Source organism: Alexandromys fortis, unplaced genomic scaffold (genome assembly GCF_014885135.2).
Source record: "Alexandromys fortis isolate MF-2015 unplaced genomic scaffold, M_Fortis_MF-2015_v1.1 scaffold_6, whole genome shotgun sequence".
Taxonomy (NCBI): Eukaryota; Metazoa; Chordata; class Mammalia; order Rodentia; family Cricetidae; genus Alexandromys; species Alexandromys fortis.
This window is the reverse complement of record NW_026067902.1, coordinates 12,388,262-12,404,813: the sequence shown is the minus strand read 5'-3', so window position 1 is coordinate 12,404,813 and position 16,552 is coordinate 12,388,262. Positions and strand designations below refer to the sequence as shown.

The following is a 16,552-nucleotide window of genomic DNA, read 5'->3' as shown; positions in this document are numbered from 1 at the left end:
ACATATTTCTGTATACACAAAATCTAATTTGAGTTATGGTAGACTAGGGAACTATAAAGACAAATATTCATGTGGCAACATGGGCTGGCTGTTTTAAGCAGCCACTAAAATGAATGCAAATGTTATCAATCCTCATTAATTCCATCAGTGGGACAGAATTAGGGGATCAGATAATAGAGGTTTGCATTATCTGCATCTAGAAGGAACAAGAAATTTTCATAAAAAGAAATGTAATAAATTAATCTCAGGGTAATAAAGCATGAGTATGAGTGAAAAAGAATTAACTATAAAATATTCGTCATAACACAAAACCATTTGTCAACTTTGGCAAATGTCTAGTACTGATGAAAGTGAACAAACACCATTACTTTGTTTTCCTGGGAGGGGAGGGATGGTGGCACATGTCACCATAAACAAGTGCAGTACTTGTGAGGTAGAGGCAAGAGGATCAAGAGTTCAAGGCCAGCCTTGCTTACATATCCAGTTCAAGATCAGTTTGACTACATGAAGCTCTGTTTCAAATAAACCAAAATTATCTTCTCAGACAAATGTGTTCTTCCCTAGAAGATGCCCCCAACAAGACATCCCACTAGATGTTCTAGAGAACCAACAATGAGTAAAAACTACATTTCAACATATAGATACATACTTTTATGAATTTATGCTTTTGTCACTAAATTTTCCCCACAGATTAAGAGAAGGGCCAATGCAGAACAACGGAGCACAAGACTATAGCAATGGTCATTGTAAATCAAGTCTGGATTGCTCTCTTCCTTCCTTCCATTTTAAAGTAGCAGATTTATTTATGAACATTTCTGAATGCTATCTGCACAACCACAAAACACAAATTACAAATTTATCATTTTCAGTTGACCTTTTAGCACTATTTTTGTTTTTGTTTATTATGATTGTGTTTGATGCTTATGGCGTGCGAGAGAGAGAGAGAGAGAGAGAGAGAGAGAGAGAGAGAGCGCGAGCGCACACATGTGGAAATTAGAAGACAACACTGTAGATTTGGTTCTCTCCTACCTTTACAGTCATGTTGCCAGCTGTCAGCATTACTTTAGATTTTCCCTATCTCTACCAAGTACTGGGGGTTGAATGTAGGATCCCACACATGCTAAGCATATACCCCTACTATTGGGCTATATTCACAACTTTAATATTAACAGAAATTTATATTTGTTACCTTCTGTTTGCCTTTTGAAGACTGTACTGAAATTCTCTATGTAGAGCAGGCTGGCCTTGAATTCCCAGGGATCCACCTGCTGGGATTAAAGGCATGTGCCACCACAACTGGCTTATATTTGTTACCTTTTAGAAAGGCATATGCTTATTTACATTATTTAATAAAATTAGAACTAAAATTTGTTAGTGCTTATTATTCTAAACATCAGTAGCTTAGATGAAGTATGCCAATGTAATAATCTTTTAATAAGGAATGCATTTTCAATGATCTAAATTATACAAAGATTAATGTGGATTCCAGATTAAAAATTCTCTAAGAAGCATCTTTTGTGGTGCATGCCTTTAATTGCAGCACTTGGGAGACAGGCGGATATATCTGAGTTCGAGGCCAGACCTGGTCTAAAGAATAAGTTCCAGGACAGTCAGAGCTACACAAAGAAAACCTATCTCGGAAACAAAAAACAAGAAAACCCCACAAAAACAACAACAACAAAAAACTATGCTTTTTAGAACTAAAAAACAAAAAAACCCCATTAAACCAAACCAAGAACATAACAATTCAAAAACATACCGTGTTAAACCAGAACTTTACAATTGGTGCATGATAAAAGGCATAAAACTTTCGTGTGATTGGAAGCTTTTTTGATTTAATATGCATCTCCATTTCATTCTTTCCTTCACTGCTGTCCAAAATCCTTACTTCTTTAAATACTTCCTAAAATTAAAAATATATATTTGGTATCTATTTACTCATAACAAACATAAATATACCTGCTCTGTGGTCCTCTATTCTTACCATAGGTATCTCTTCTGTTATGTTGTGAAAATTATTTTCACTGTCCTCCATAGTCATCTGATGAGCATCTTGAGATTGTGGGATATGGGACATTTCAGCCTTGGTTTTATACTCTAGCATTAATATAGCAGGTGGAACTAAAATGCTTAATATGACCTAGAATTTTGAGACATAAAAGTTTCCATTTTAAAACCTTTGAGAAGAAAACAGTAAGTTACACATGAATTATCTTTTGAGTGCTGCCAATTTTACCACAAAACTGTAGGAAAAATTAAAAATTCATTTTTCTTTACATACTGTATCATCTTAGTACTATGGTAGTGTCAGCATAGGTTCATAGGTTGAATAATCAGTACAGAATGGTCCTTTAAATAAAATCATAATTTGCTAAAAAATATTTTTATTTAGAGAAAACTTAAAACATTATGAAGGTGCTGTTGTTATTTTACCTGAGACCTCTCCTATAGCATGAAGACTCATCATTATTCAGTCAAAAAACAAAGTTTATTTCTAAAACTTTACATATCACTCTTACACAATCTTCTGCCTTCTAATTTTTTACTATATTAAAAGACATATGAGAAAATAAAAAGGAAGTTTAAAGTAGTACTTCTCATAAAGACAAAACTGAAAGGACTAACCATTTTACCCAAATTCTTATCCTTAGGTCCTGTATACATTGATATGCTGCACTAATCTATTTTATACTCTAGGCACATGGAGACATGCATTCAATACACCTCAATAATACATGAAGTTTGCAGATGATAGGTCTGGAATTCTACAAATTAATAATCACTCATTTCCTCAAGTTCTAATTGTCTATTATACTAGAAAATAATTTTACTATATGTGTAGGCTAATTTGTATATAGTATGTATCTCATTATATACTTTAAATCGAAATCTAGTTATTTTTAAAATACCTTATACCAGGAATTTTTTCTCATATTGAGCCGTCCCATCCACATATCAGATAACAACATCTGTGTACAGGTGTGAGCTACAAAAGGTCTGAGTCTTGATGAAACTGCTAATTTAAGGCAGGTTGAATTACTCCAGTTTTTCAGTTCATAAGTGAGTAATTTCATAGCCATGGTTTCATCTTGCCTGAAGGATTGTTCCAGTAATTCAACTGCTAGTTGGCCAAAATCACTACAGAACAAAACAAAATAAAGAACAACAACAAAAACACTAAAGTATACTCAGGTAAAGAAACTGTAAGGTTGTTTTGTTTTTGCTGAGAATCAAACATGTTAGAGGCTGGGTAGTGGTGGCGCACACCTTTAATCCCAGCACTCAGGAGGCAGAGGCAAGTAGCTCTCTGTGAATTCGAGGTCAGCCTGGTCTATAAGAGCTAGTGCCAGAACAGGGTGCAAAGCTACAGAGAAACCCTGTCTCAATAAACACAAACAAACAGCATGTTAGAAACTCTACTACCAGCTGAGTGTTGGTGGCACAAACCTTAATTCCAGCATTTGGGATTTAGGGGCTGGCAGATCTCTGTGAGTTCAAGGCCAGCCTGATCCACAGAGCAGAGTTCCGGGACAGTTTCCAAAACTACACAGAGAAACCTTGTCTCAAACACAACAAAAAAAAATTCTATTACCCTCTCCAAAAGAATAAATAAAATATAATTTAAAAATTAAGAGCTGGAGAAATGGCTCAGCAGTTAAGAGCACTCGTAGCTCTTCCAGAGGACCTGGGTATATATACAATTCCCAGCACCCAAATGGAGAATCACATTTGTCTGTAACTCTGTCCCATGGGATATGACATCCCCCTTCAGGACTTGTTGGGCATCAGGCACACTAGACAAACATGGAAGTAAAATACCCACACACATAAACTAAACAAAAAAAAAATTTTTTTAAAGAAACTATACTACTGAGTTTATCTACACACCCAGTCTAAAAAGTACACTTTTAACCAACTACTCTTAAATTATCCTAGAACTTTACTGTTTTAATTTAATTTCTTTTAAGTTAATTTTTATGGGTATGTGTGTGCCTGAGTATATGGACATATACCACAAGTGTACAATGTGCAGAGCCCACAAAAGTCAGAAGAAGGCACCAGAGCCTCTGGAACTGGAGTTACAGGAAGTTGTGAGTCACCATGTGGGCACTGGATACTGAACCCAGGTCCTCTGGAAGAGTAGCCAGTTCTCTTAACTGCTGAGCCAAATCGCCAGCTCCACATTCCTTATTTTCCATTCCAAACAGAATTCTTAACATAATTACTATTAGGTATACTTATTTAACTCTCCCATTTCTTTCTTGCTTTCTGAAATGTTTAACATATCAAACAGCAAGCGTCTTTCAAATTTTTAAAATTACATAATGCACCTAAAATATCTGTCTTGATTACACCAATAAACTCAATACCCTCCTCAACCCTCCACACATCTCTGTTAAAGACAGCACCAGAGCATGCAGGCAAACACTTTCATGTCACTCACTTGGAGTACTGCTTCAGCTCCTCTGAAGTATCATCTACCAGGTCACTCTGCTTTGCTTCGTACGCCATTGAGCGATAGATCTTACAGGCAACTAATGCTTTAGCCATTGATTCTTCACCATGCTGCCATAGAAAGCGGGCCATGACCTGCCTCTTCATTAGGCAAGCCCAGATTAATAACTCATTAAGAGGATAAGGAAAGCGCTTGGTTTCTGGATCATCAATATCTACAATTTCATCTTTGGTTCTTTTCTTCTTCCCTTCTTCCATAGTTGCATCCATCTTCAAGGGAAATAAACACTGTAAGACTCACAATAAGGCCATATGAGGGCTGGGATTTAAGTCTGCAGAACACAGACTATCTACTAGGCAAAGAGGCTTGAATCTGACCTCCAGGATCTTAAACCAGTAGTGACAGTAATAACAAGACCATATGACAACCACAACCATCCTTTTTTTTTTTTTTTTTTTGTGAGACAGAATTTCTTTGTGTAGCCTTGGCTGTCATGGAACTTGTTCTGTAGACCACACTGGCCTAAAACTCACAAAGATCCACCTGCTCTGCCTCCCCGAGTGCTAGGATACCAGTGCATGGCTGAAAGAAACTTTTAAATAAACAGCCTGTAAAAAATAATGTAAAATTCATTAACTTTATTTTTATTATAATTCATAATTCATTTTTATAAAAACGTCAATTCAACAAAAAGGCTGAGACACGGTCATAATATCTGAACTAATATCTGATAAAATCTAAATTTAATAAAATTTTGTTGTATATACTAGAATAAAAAATAAAGTCACTTAATTTTTAAATCTGGTTATTATCGTAGCTAAAACTGGACAAACAATACAATTATTAATTCATAATAATTTTATTCATGGAAAAAATAAGTCAAATGTATAAAAGTTCCAAACCAAAAGATAATTCTTACTAAATCAAAGTTTTTATCTAGTAATACAAATTGGCAGAAAGCAAAATTTAGGAAGGATAATATTACCATCTTTAATATGCTGAACAAATCTTTTGGGGGAGGCAGAGGGCTTAAGACAGGGCTTCTCTATGTATCCCTGGCTATTCTGGAACTTGCTCTACAGACAAAGTGGCCTTGAACTCAGAGATCACCTGTCTCTGCCTCTGCTACTATAAAAGGCTTGTGCCATCACTGCCTGCCCAAACCTATTTTTGTTAAAGAATAAATCAACATACCTTTGGTCTGTAGGGTTGGGCTGTTTTAATGAAATGATTGTGTCTCATTTTTTCCTTTTTATCAGCTCTATTGCCAAAAGTTTCATGACTCTTTCGCAACTGAGGAGTGCTGCTAGAGGTATTTCGACCTGACCTCTGAAAATGAGAGTATTTTAAAAAGCTGACACGTTATAAAAAAAAAATTCCAGAATAAATTATAAACATTTGTAAATGTTTGTCTATATATAAAAATAGTTGGTTTAGGATTCTAACTACCATTTTCTCTCCCTTTCTCTTTTGAAAAAATCTATCTGTATAGCCTATACTGACCTTGAACTTTTGGCTCTTGCTTCTGGACACAAAGGGTGAGGATTACATGTGTATCATGATGACCACACTCATCCAGCCTCTGGTTATATTCTTTCAGTGATAGCACTGTCTCTAACGTTGTCAAGCCTAGCTCAGCTACCCAAGGAACTGATACTACAAATATGTACATGCTACCAACCACCTTAAAAAAACATTTTAATTACTTTTAGTCTGATTCTCATGTTTTGTTTTATGACAGTTTAAGTAGCCTTGGCTGGCCTGGTACTCTTTGTGGACCAGGTTGACACTGAACTCACAGAAGTCTTCCTGCTTCTGCTGCATGAATGCTAGGATTAAAAGTGTGCACTGCCACATCAGCTGAAAACCCACATTCAAAGTCAACTGTCACTGTCAGTATTCTAACGAAACGAACACTGTCCTTTATATGATGAGAGGCACCTAATTTAGGGACTAACTTATACAAACTAGGGAAACATTCTACCTTGGAACTACTTTCATCCCCTTAAAATCTTTAGTTGTTCTTTTTTGTTTTATTTTGAGACAGGGTTTCACCAGCAGACTGGCTAAGCTGTAACTTACTATATATAAACCAGGCTGGCCTGAAACTCACAGCCATCCTCTTGTACCAGCCTCTCAAATGCTAGAATTACAGGTATGCCCCCATCAAACTCAGCACTTATAACTAATTCTTTTGTGTTGTTGTTTTGTTTTTCGAGATCTGCCTGCTTCTGCCTCATAAGTGTTGAGATTAAAGGTGTGTGCTACCACCAACTGGCTTCTATAACTAATTCTTAACATTTAACCACTAAAACTATATACATACCCGGTTATTCCCTCCAAGACTATTATATATTAATCGAAAACGTTTTTTTGTATATGTGCATCTGTAGGTTCCTCCCATGAGATATTCAATCACAAGTCCAATATCAATTAGAGTGATCTTGTATCCTGGAGGAAGATTACCCTAGAAACAAAATATTAAATGGACAGGATAATATTATTCAATATTGACTTGCCAGACATGGGAATATGCATAATTTGCTAAATTGAGAACTATTATTTGTTATAAGAAATTGGGTTGCCCTTTACAGAAGAAATAATGAGTATTTCTGTTTTCTCATAAAAGATGACGAGGTTCTGACATTTCTGAGAACTCAGGTATGACTTAAATCAGTCCAATTTAACCCAGAAAGACAGCTCAGTTTTACGTCCCCCCAACATTCCATACACAGAGGCTATAAACTCTGAGAGTTAAATACAGCACATATCACAATTTATTACATAAATTAAAAAAAACATAGAATTGACATTTTGTGTTTATTAAGTTTATTTTATTGCTAGGTGTGGTGGTGAACACCTTTAATCCCAGCACTCAGGAAGCCAAAGTAGGCAGAACTCTGAGTTCGAGGCCAGCTTGGTCTACAAGAAATAGTTCCAGGATAGCCAGGGCCACTGAGAAACCTTTTTGTCTCAAAAACAAACAAAACAAAAAATAAAAACAAGACAAAACAACAACAACAAAAACAAAACAACAACCAAAAAAAAAAAAAAAAAAAAAACCATGGCTGGTGAGATGGCTCAGCAGTTAGGAGCACTGGCTACTCTTCCAGAGGTCCTGAGTTAAATTCCCAGCAAAACCACATGGTGACTCACAACCACCCATAGGGAGGTCTGATGCCCTCTTCTGGCCTTCAGAGATACATGCAGGCAGAACACTGTGTATATAATAAATAAAGAAATCTTTTTTAAAAAAGTGTATTGTGTTCCATCTGACAAAAGCTTAGGAAACTGGGACAAATATCACAAGCTTTCTTTTTCTTGGTATAGATATAGTAAGTTCTTTACTATAAACTTTTTAATTTATGTATATGGGTATTTTGCCCACATGCATGTCTGTGAACCTTGTCTACCTAGTGCCCACAAGACAAAAAGAGGGACCAGATGCCCAGGAACTGAAGTTACAGACTGTTGTCAGGCACCATGTGGGTGCTGGGGAACAGAATCTGCGATCTCTCCATTGCTATTCCAGCTGAGCCATCTCTGCAGCTCTAAGTTCTTTACTTTTATGACAAAGATAGTTCTTATTTTATCTAGTACAAAAAGCTGTTGTTTCTACTCTTATTTTAAAAATGCACTTAGGTATTTTGAGGGCAAAAATAAAGTGCAAATGACTGAAAGGTCAAGTTTTCCTATAACAAAGACAGTTTCTTACCTGTTTGACATCTCGAATGAGGTGGAACAGCATCGGATTAGTTGGACCTTGTTTCTTGAGGGGAAAAAAAAACTATTAGCTTTGGTCTAAATTAAACAATCTCCCTTTTTGTTACTTATAGTACTTACAAAGACCCTCTTGAACAAATGCTAAAGACTTCCTTGCTAATGGAATCAGTTTTTGTTTTTACTGTTTTATATTTGGTTTATATTTCAGTGAGAAACTTCATATAACAATGAGTAATCCTATTAATTTTTTCATCAATTAACAAGAGACAGGACACAAATAAAGTTCAGTGTAATTATACTAGATAGTATTAGTGGATAAAACTATAACCCTATTCAAAAGACATGTATAACCCATGGAGGAAGATACACTCCTTAACTAGTCTAGTAGGTTTCTTGGAAACAGTGGAATACGTGAGCTGCTTTACGCACAGAATAAAATTTCAATAAATGAAGACTAGATAGAAAAAAGCAGGTGAACATATCAAGAAATCAGTGCTTTTCTAAATAGTTTGTGTGTTTAGAAAATGGTAGATAATACACTCAACACCCACACTATCTGAGGTTGAGGTACCAAATAAAAAGATGAAGTGAGAAGATAGGTAGGGTAGAACTTCGGCTACCATCTAGCATAGTGACACAGGCCTTCAATCCCAGCACTCTAAGGCAGAAGCACTCAACTTTTATGAGTTCTAGGTCTAAACTGAGCCTGGTCTAAACTGAGAGTTGCAGGTAGGCCGTGTCAACATAGTGAGAACCTGTCTCGTAACTTTAAAATCGCCAGTGTCTATTTCTGAAAACAATCAAGCTATACGGTGTAGGCACTAAAAAGTCATTAAAAATTCTAAACTACAGAAAGACATAGCAGAGTATGTTATTATAAAAACTAAAGAATTTGATCAAGGTAAGAGATTAAAGAGATAGCGATAAGAAAATTAAAATGCAGTGAAGTCAATTAGAGATGACCAAAGAATAAAAAAGTAGTAGAAATTGATGAATTTTCTAAAAGTTATAAAACTTGGCTTTGCTTAGTATTCCTCACAGCAAAGTTCAATTAAATTTGCATTGGATCCACAGAAAATCACAAAGTATTTGTCCTATCTGAAATTATGAATTATGAAATATGAATTTTAAAAAAGATTAAGTTTGCCAGGAGGTGGTGACAAATGCCTTTAATCCCAGCACTTGGGAGGAAGAGGCAGACGGATCTCTGTAAGTTTGAGGCCAGCCTGGTCTACAAGAGCTAGTTTCAGGACAGGCTCCAAAGCTACAGAGAAACCCTGCCTCAAAAAACAAAACAAAATTAAATAAAATAAGATTAAGTTTTTACAAGAAAAATGGGGAAAATATACCAAAAGAAAGACATCAAAAGGTCAACAGCCATAAATTTAAGAAATAAGAAAGGAAAAATATTGTATATGTTTTCCAATAAACAAAAGAGTAAAAAAACAAAGTAACACATCATCCTCTAAATAAGAAGTCTATCCTGTACTTTTAAAAGGTAAGAAAGAAAAGAAATGATGGGTTATTATTATATCAATACTCTTCCCATATGGCTAAGTCAATAGAGAAGGGCTTCTAAAACTGGAGAGTGGCTTTAGACTGTCATATAAGAATCAATACTAAGAGTGACTGTTTTCTCCATCCATAACAACTAAAACACTGAAAACTACCAATAGGAGTATATATTTTTTAGATAAAAAGACATTTTAAAGACAATAAAACAATGAGCAAAGAATTTTGTCAGACTTACAGTGTTATAAAGTTCTTCCAATCTGGGGATGGTAAGGAATTTATGCATGCTCACTCCATTTTCAATGAGAAGTTTTACAAATGAAACTCTATCCATTACAAGAGCATCAAGCATAGCTTGTTCTAAGGATCCAACCTAGAATATAAAAATAAATATATTTTATATGTTCCAACTATTGACTCCTTAAATACAAATTCTCATGATTTATACCTACATTTTCTCAAATAGTGTGAAAACAAATTGAGAAATATGCAGAACAGTAAGTAACCTAAGATTTTTAGAGAATGGATAAAAAGACCTACATTTCACAGGATTCCCTAAATAACATTACATAAATGCTCTATCTGTAAGACAGCAAATGTTGTGTGGGGGTGGGAGAAAGAACCAATTAAACTGAGAAAACAGAGGCAGGGAACACTCAGGGGTGAAGCACTGCTCACTGTCTCCAGTGAGAGCACTGGAGTGAGACAAGCGTGTTACCCACTCCATTTTACACAGTGCTGGGTGCAAGCCAGGCTGGCGTCCTACAAACCAGACAAGTACTCTATCTGCTACACTAGATCCCAGCTCTACTTTAATACTTCATCACTGCATATTTAAAAAGAACTTTGTAGCAAAAATTAATTTGGAAATCAATGTTTTATACTGCTATTTTAAATATTTTGATTCTTGCTGGGCAATGGTGGAGGGCGTCTTTAATCCCAGCACTTGGGAGGCAGAGGCAAGTGGATCTCTGAGTTCAAGGACAAGGTCTGTGTAGTGAATTCCCTTTCTTAGGTGGGGGAAAAACTTAAATGTATTTTGATTCCGTCCCCAAACATTTTCCATATAACTACGCAGTTTCCCTCTAGTATCTTATATCACTCCCCAATTCATTTTCTGTTTTCCTTACTTAAAGGATGGTATGATCTCTAATGTATTTTTTTTAATGATCACCCCCCCCCCCTTTGGTTTTTTGAGACAAGGTTTCTCTGTATAGCCTTGGCTGTCCTGGAACTCATTCTGCAGACCTAGCCAGCCTCAAACTCAGAGATTCACCTGCTAAGAGCTGGGATTAAAGGTGTGTGCCACTATTGCCTGGCCTCTAATGTTCTTTACTTGGTAACCACACATACTTGCTATATATGATAAAATCTCAAGACAGAAACTGCTTTTTTAAAAAAAATTTTTTCACTACTCAGTTTTGTGACAAGGAAAATATTTTGATGTTATACTAAAAAAATAAGGTCAAATTCACAAGAATGTAAATTTTTCTAAATTAACAGCTTATTATTTATCATGGATGTTATTCCTATTTTAAGTAGGATTATTTTCTGTCATCACATGTAATTGTTACATTATTAATTTACATTCTAACCTTACTCTATTTTCCTTTTGATCCTCTGTTCTATTCTACACATTATATTTACTCTTTAATTAGCCAGACACTTTACAGGCATTGCATATATAGGGGAGGGGAACATAAAAAATACATTTGCCATTAAAAAATGTATTTCCTAAGAGTAGAAAGATAAATCATGAATGCAGAGTAAAGGGAGGGACTGCTTAGGAACCATACTAAAACTAAGGCAGGTCACAGTGAGAGTTCTGTACACAGAGCAAGAGTTCCAAGACTTTTTAAGTCTTTTAGAATTTGTATATATTATTAAAATACCTTAGATATTATTTAAAAAACAAAGTTATTAAGAGAATATACCTCACTAATATTTCCACTTGGGGCAGAAAGGTAAAATCTGAGTATAAATCACAATCCCAATAAATACTTACAGTCACTCCTTTCTGCAGTGGGGACTAGTTCCAGGACCTTCTTCTGATACCAACTTCACAGAAGCTCAACTTTTAACAAAATGATGTACACTGTCTATGGTAACACAAATATCCTATCTCTAGATTACTCAAGATACTGAGTTTAATAGAGCAGATGTTAACACTATATTGATTATGGAATAAGAAAGGATATTTCTGTAGCTAACTACATAGTACTCACTTTGTGGTTGGGGGAATCCATGGATACAAAACCTGTAGCTACTAAGTGTCCACTGTAGCTAATTTAATTATATTATGTATTTGAAGTATCTACCTACCAGCCACTGCTGTCCATAAACAAACACATGATTTTTGGCAATATCAACTCTGTCCCATGCCAGTGTAAGGATAAGCTGGTCAAATGCAGATGCATTAGTACCTAATTGAATAAAGAAAACAGTTGGTGAGCATATGTCCATCAATTTGCAAGCATTTACAAACTCTCCTTAGAGCCCTTTAATTTACACAGCTGGCATCAACCAGCATGGAGCATTTGTATTTTCAAGCATAAAAACTACATCACCTCATTAGTTGAAAAAGGAAAAATCAGAATGTAGGCACTGAGAAACCAAAAGATTATTTGTTTCTATCACAGACACAGTATTTCAACGATTCTGAAAAATGTTTTGTTTTTATAAAGAAGATTTATTTATTATGTATACACTGTTCTGCCCAGATGTATGCCTGCATGCCAGAAGAGGGCACCAGATCGCGTTATAGATGGTTGTGAGCCACCATAAAGTTGCTGGGAATTGAACTCAGGACTTCTGGAAGAGAAGTCAATATTCTTAACCGTTGAGCCATCTCTCCAGCTCTGAAAAATGGTTTTTTAACGTACTTTTCTGCACATGAAATTATAGCCATATACTTTAAATTATTAAGACAGGAATACACTTTAAAAACGGGGGGTTATTAAGTGGGATCTGAGAGAGCTCAGTGGATAAAGCTACTCCCAAGCTTGTCAACTCAAGTTCTAGCTCCTAGCTCCACAGGGTAGAAGGAGAAACCCAACTCAAGTTGTTCTCCAATCTCTACACATGCATCATAGCATGTTCAAATGTATATGGGTGTATAAACACACATAAATCATGCAATCTTTTAAAGATTGAATAAATGGAATCAGTGATGCTGTGAGATAATGCTCTTGTATACTGTAAAGATATGTCAGTTGTATTAGTTTATGAAAAACACTGATTGGCCACCAGCCAGGCAGGAAGTATAGGCAGGGAAACCAGACTAGGAGAATTTTGGGAAGTAAAGCAGAAAGTCACCAGCCAGATGCAGAACATAAGAATGCCTTACTGAGAAAAACCAAACATGGCTAAACATAGACAAGAATTATGGGTTAAATTAAGTTAATTATGGGTTACTTTAAGTTGTAAGAGCTAGTTAATAATAAGCCTGAACCAACAAGCCAAACAGTTTATAATTAATATAAGCCTCTATGTGTTTCTTTGGGACTGAACAGCTTCGGGACTGGGCAGGACAGACACTTCTGTTTACACAGGAATGAGAAGATGGCAGAGTGAATAAAATATTTGCTCTGTGAATATGAGGACCTGAGTTTCAATTTCCAGCACTTTTGGAAAAAAAAAAAAAACAGATTGCCGCACAATGCACCCCCATGTCTGCGCTCTGTGAGCTAGAACTCAGTTCGCGAGCTTCGGGCAAGGGGCTGGAGGTTGAGAATACAGATGCAGAGACAGACCGACATGCAAACCCTTTAACACTGAAACCAAAAGCCCCCCTTTATTAACACCATGTAGACTTAAATACACTGCGGTCAACGGCCAACAGGTGATAATCCCATCCTCTGATCCTCTAACTAGGCACAGCTTCTAGTAACTTCACCTAGAAGGTTCTAGCAGGGTAGAGCAGCTGAAAGCCAGGACTCAATCCCAACACCCAGCTGATGGCAGAAATGCAACCCTATGGCTTGGATGGGGAGGAGAGAGACAAGTAGATCTCTGGAGCATGCTTGCCAACAAGTCTCATAGGATCAGTGAACTCCAAGTTCAGAAGCACCTTAATCTGGACGCATACACATATAAACACACAGAGAAATGGGGTCACAGACATTACACACACAGAGTGACGGAGTGACATGGTATGTAGCATTTGTAAAATCAGTATTGGGAGGCTACATCAGGAGGACTGCCATGAAATTAAAGCCAGGTAAATCTACAGAGCAAGTCTGACTAAAAAAATGCAAATTTAGTAGCTGCCTTGAGACTCTCTACATAGCTTTCCTTAACAGAATACATAATTTTACTTTATATGTATTAATCTTTTAAGCATGATTACTTAAAAAAAATTCCAGTACATAGATATTTAGGGTACTGTAAAATTCTTCAAGTATATTTTAGTGAACATGTGGTTATTTAAATAGAACAGTTCTCTAGGTTAATTTTCTAGACATAAGAACATCACTTTAAAAAAAAAAAAAAAGAACATCACTTAAGTCTGATGGTGGTAGCACATGCCTTTAATCCCAGCATTCAGGAGGCAAAGGCAGGTGGATCTCTGTGAGTTTGAGGCCAGCCTGGTCTACAGAGCAAATTCCAGGAAAGCTAAGGCAGTTACAGAGAAACAATGTCTTGAAAAACAAAAAGCAAAAAGAATATCCATTTAAAGATTTTGATATATTCAGGAAGCATGTACCATTTACATAGAAGATCTGTACTTCTCTATAAGGAAGAGGAGGGAGTGGCATTTATTTAAAATTCATTTGTACATTATTATTATTATTATTATTATTATTATTATTATTATTAGTTTGAGACAAGGTTTCTGTGTAGCCCTGGCTATCCTGGAACTCAGTCTGTAGCCCAGGCTGGCTTTGAACTCAGAGATTTGCTGCCCTCTGCTTCCCCAGTGCTAGGATTAAAGGCGTACATCACCACTATCCAGCAAAAATAAGATAATTTACTATTTTTAATAAATAAAATTTATTTTCTAGGGCTGACTATCTGGTACTGAAAAACCAATTGTGGGACTTCTTCATGGCGAAGACTTATCTCTCAGCAGTGGTTAATTGCCTGTTGTTATTCACCTAGGGGTGGGGACTTGTGAGAATCTCCCATCTACTTTACACGTCTTGGTGTTATCATTGTTTAGATCTTGCTGAGATTTCATGTGGCAACCCTGTCACAGCTAGAAAATACAACATCATAGCAGACTTCCTAGTCTTCTGGCTCTTACAGTCTTCTTTCAAAATGTTCCTTAAGTGTACATTTGTGTACATGTAAATGCAGCACTGGAATTGGGCACTACACTAAAAATTATTCTTCAGGTTTTAGGCGGCTGTGGTTTTTTTGTAAAGGTCCTTAACTTATGTAAAAACAAGCTGCTCTGATGAGGAATGAGAGCTACATTTATCAGACTAGGTCAGCACACAGAATGCCTTATTTTTATTTTTATATAATAATATTAGAATATAATTCTATTAACCATGTCTTTGGACTCTTCCTCAAACTTTAATACTCATTTTCCCCATAAGATATTCATTTTTCTCAGCTGGGCAGTGGTGGTGCACGCCTTTAATCCCGTTACTTCAGAGGCAGATGGTGGTAGATCTCTGTGAGTTTGAGGCCAGCCTGGTCTACAAAGTGAATTCCATGGCAGCCAGGACTGTTTCACAGAGAAAATCCATCTCGAAAAAGAAAAATAAAATAAAAAAGATATTTATCTTTTTCTTTAGTTTTAGCCTTTAAATTACTTGTGGGGGGGGGGTCTGGGTGTGAACGTGTCACAGCAATAATGTGCAATCCAGAGGACAACTTTCATGAATTAATTCTGTCCTTCCACTATGGATTCCATGACTGAACTTATGTTGTCTGGCTCATGTGACAAGTACTTTGATCCACTCAGTCATCTCAATAGTTCAATATAGCCATCTTTCAAATTCCTCTACTCTAACATTGACTCCTTAGTTTCTTCCTTTGTAAGGCGAAGAAAAGGTAAATAGGCTATGTAGGCTATTGTTTCAACATAAAGGCTCTTAGCTACTGTTCCACATGTAGGCTAGCACACAGACTACATATGGCAAACAGAACAGATAGTTATCTTACATTATCTTATGATATTTATGTCATCTCTCTTTTTTACTTACTATACTTATGGTTTCTGGGTTTCTTAATATTTACACATCTCTTGATCCCCAAATTATATATACTTAATTATATAATTTTTAAATTCTTTTAAAAAAATACTGGCAATTTTCTGTGGCCTAATATTGAGAACATTCTTATGGATAACAAAACAGTGCCCCTTTGCTCCTGTCAAATATGTTGTTTTCAGGTACTCAGATAGGACACTATTTTCATTTCTATTTTTGAAAATATTTTTTCACTGTACATTTTATCAGTGGATATCTCTGGTAAAATTCTGGGAGAAAAACAAAGTGCATATATATATATATCAATCTCTTAGTCCTAGAAGACAACCCTAGTTTTCAAATTTTTTTCAAAAGAAAATAGCATATTCCACACCTTGTTTGAGATGGAACATTCACTTCCTTAGAGTCTGCCCTTTCAGAGGCACTGGCTAACAATGAGCCCCTCTGAGGCCCAGCTATCTCTGCCCCCAGCACTGGGGTTACAAGTGCACAGTACCACTCCTGGCCTTTTAGACAGGTGCCAGTACAGCAAGCATTTTACCCACATTCACACCTGCCACATGTTATTTTTTTTAATTAAAAAACTGCTTTTACAGCCGGGCGATGGTGGCGCACGCCTTTAATCCCAGCACTCGGGAGGCAGAGGCAGGCGGATCTCTGTGAGTTCGAGACCAGCCTGGTCTACAGAGCTAGTCCCAGG

At 36.2% G+C, this 16,552-nt stretch overlaps 1 protein-coding gene across 7 annotated transcripts in view; it reads right to left on the bottom strand.

Moving 5' to 3' along the window:
* Trpm7 (transient receptor potential cation channel subfamily M member 7) overlaps positions 1-16,552 on the bottom strand; it is an 89,404-nt gene that overhangs the window by 37,088 nt on the left and 35,764 nt on the right. For 3 of the 7 annotated variants that reach the window (XM_050131579.1, XM_050131544.1, XM_050131571.1), the window contains 10 exons: positions 12,014-12,114; positions 9,930-10,064; positions 8,172-8,225; positions 6,783-6,923; positions 5,651-5,785; positions 4,445-4,725; positions 2,910-3,138; positions 1,985-2,140; positions 1,760-1,903; positions 1,190-1,268 (listed from right to left, as the gene is read on the bottom strand). In XM_050131579.1, coding sequence (XP_049987536.1) covers positions 1,190-1,268; positions 1,760-1,903; positions 1,985-2,140; positions 2,910-3,138; positions 4,445-4,725; positions 5,651-5,785; positions 6,783-6,923; positions 8,172-8,225; positions 9,930-10,064; positions 12,014-12,114 — 1,455 coding nt within the window. Of the gene's footprint in view, positions 1-4; positions 827-1,189; positions 1,269-1,759; positions 1,904-1,984; positions 2,141-2,909; positions 3,139-4,444; positions 4,726-5,650; positions 5,786-6,782; positions 6,924-8,171; positions 8,226-9,929; positions 10,065-12,013; positions 12,115-16,552 lie in introns of those variants that run through there. The other 4 variants (XM_050131589.1, XM_050131562.1, XM_050131553.1 and 1 more) reach the window with 3 other exon arrangements.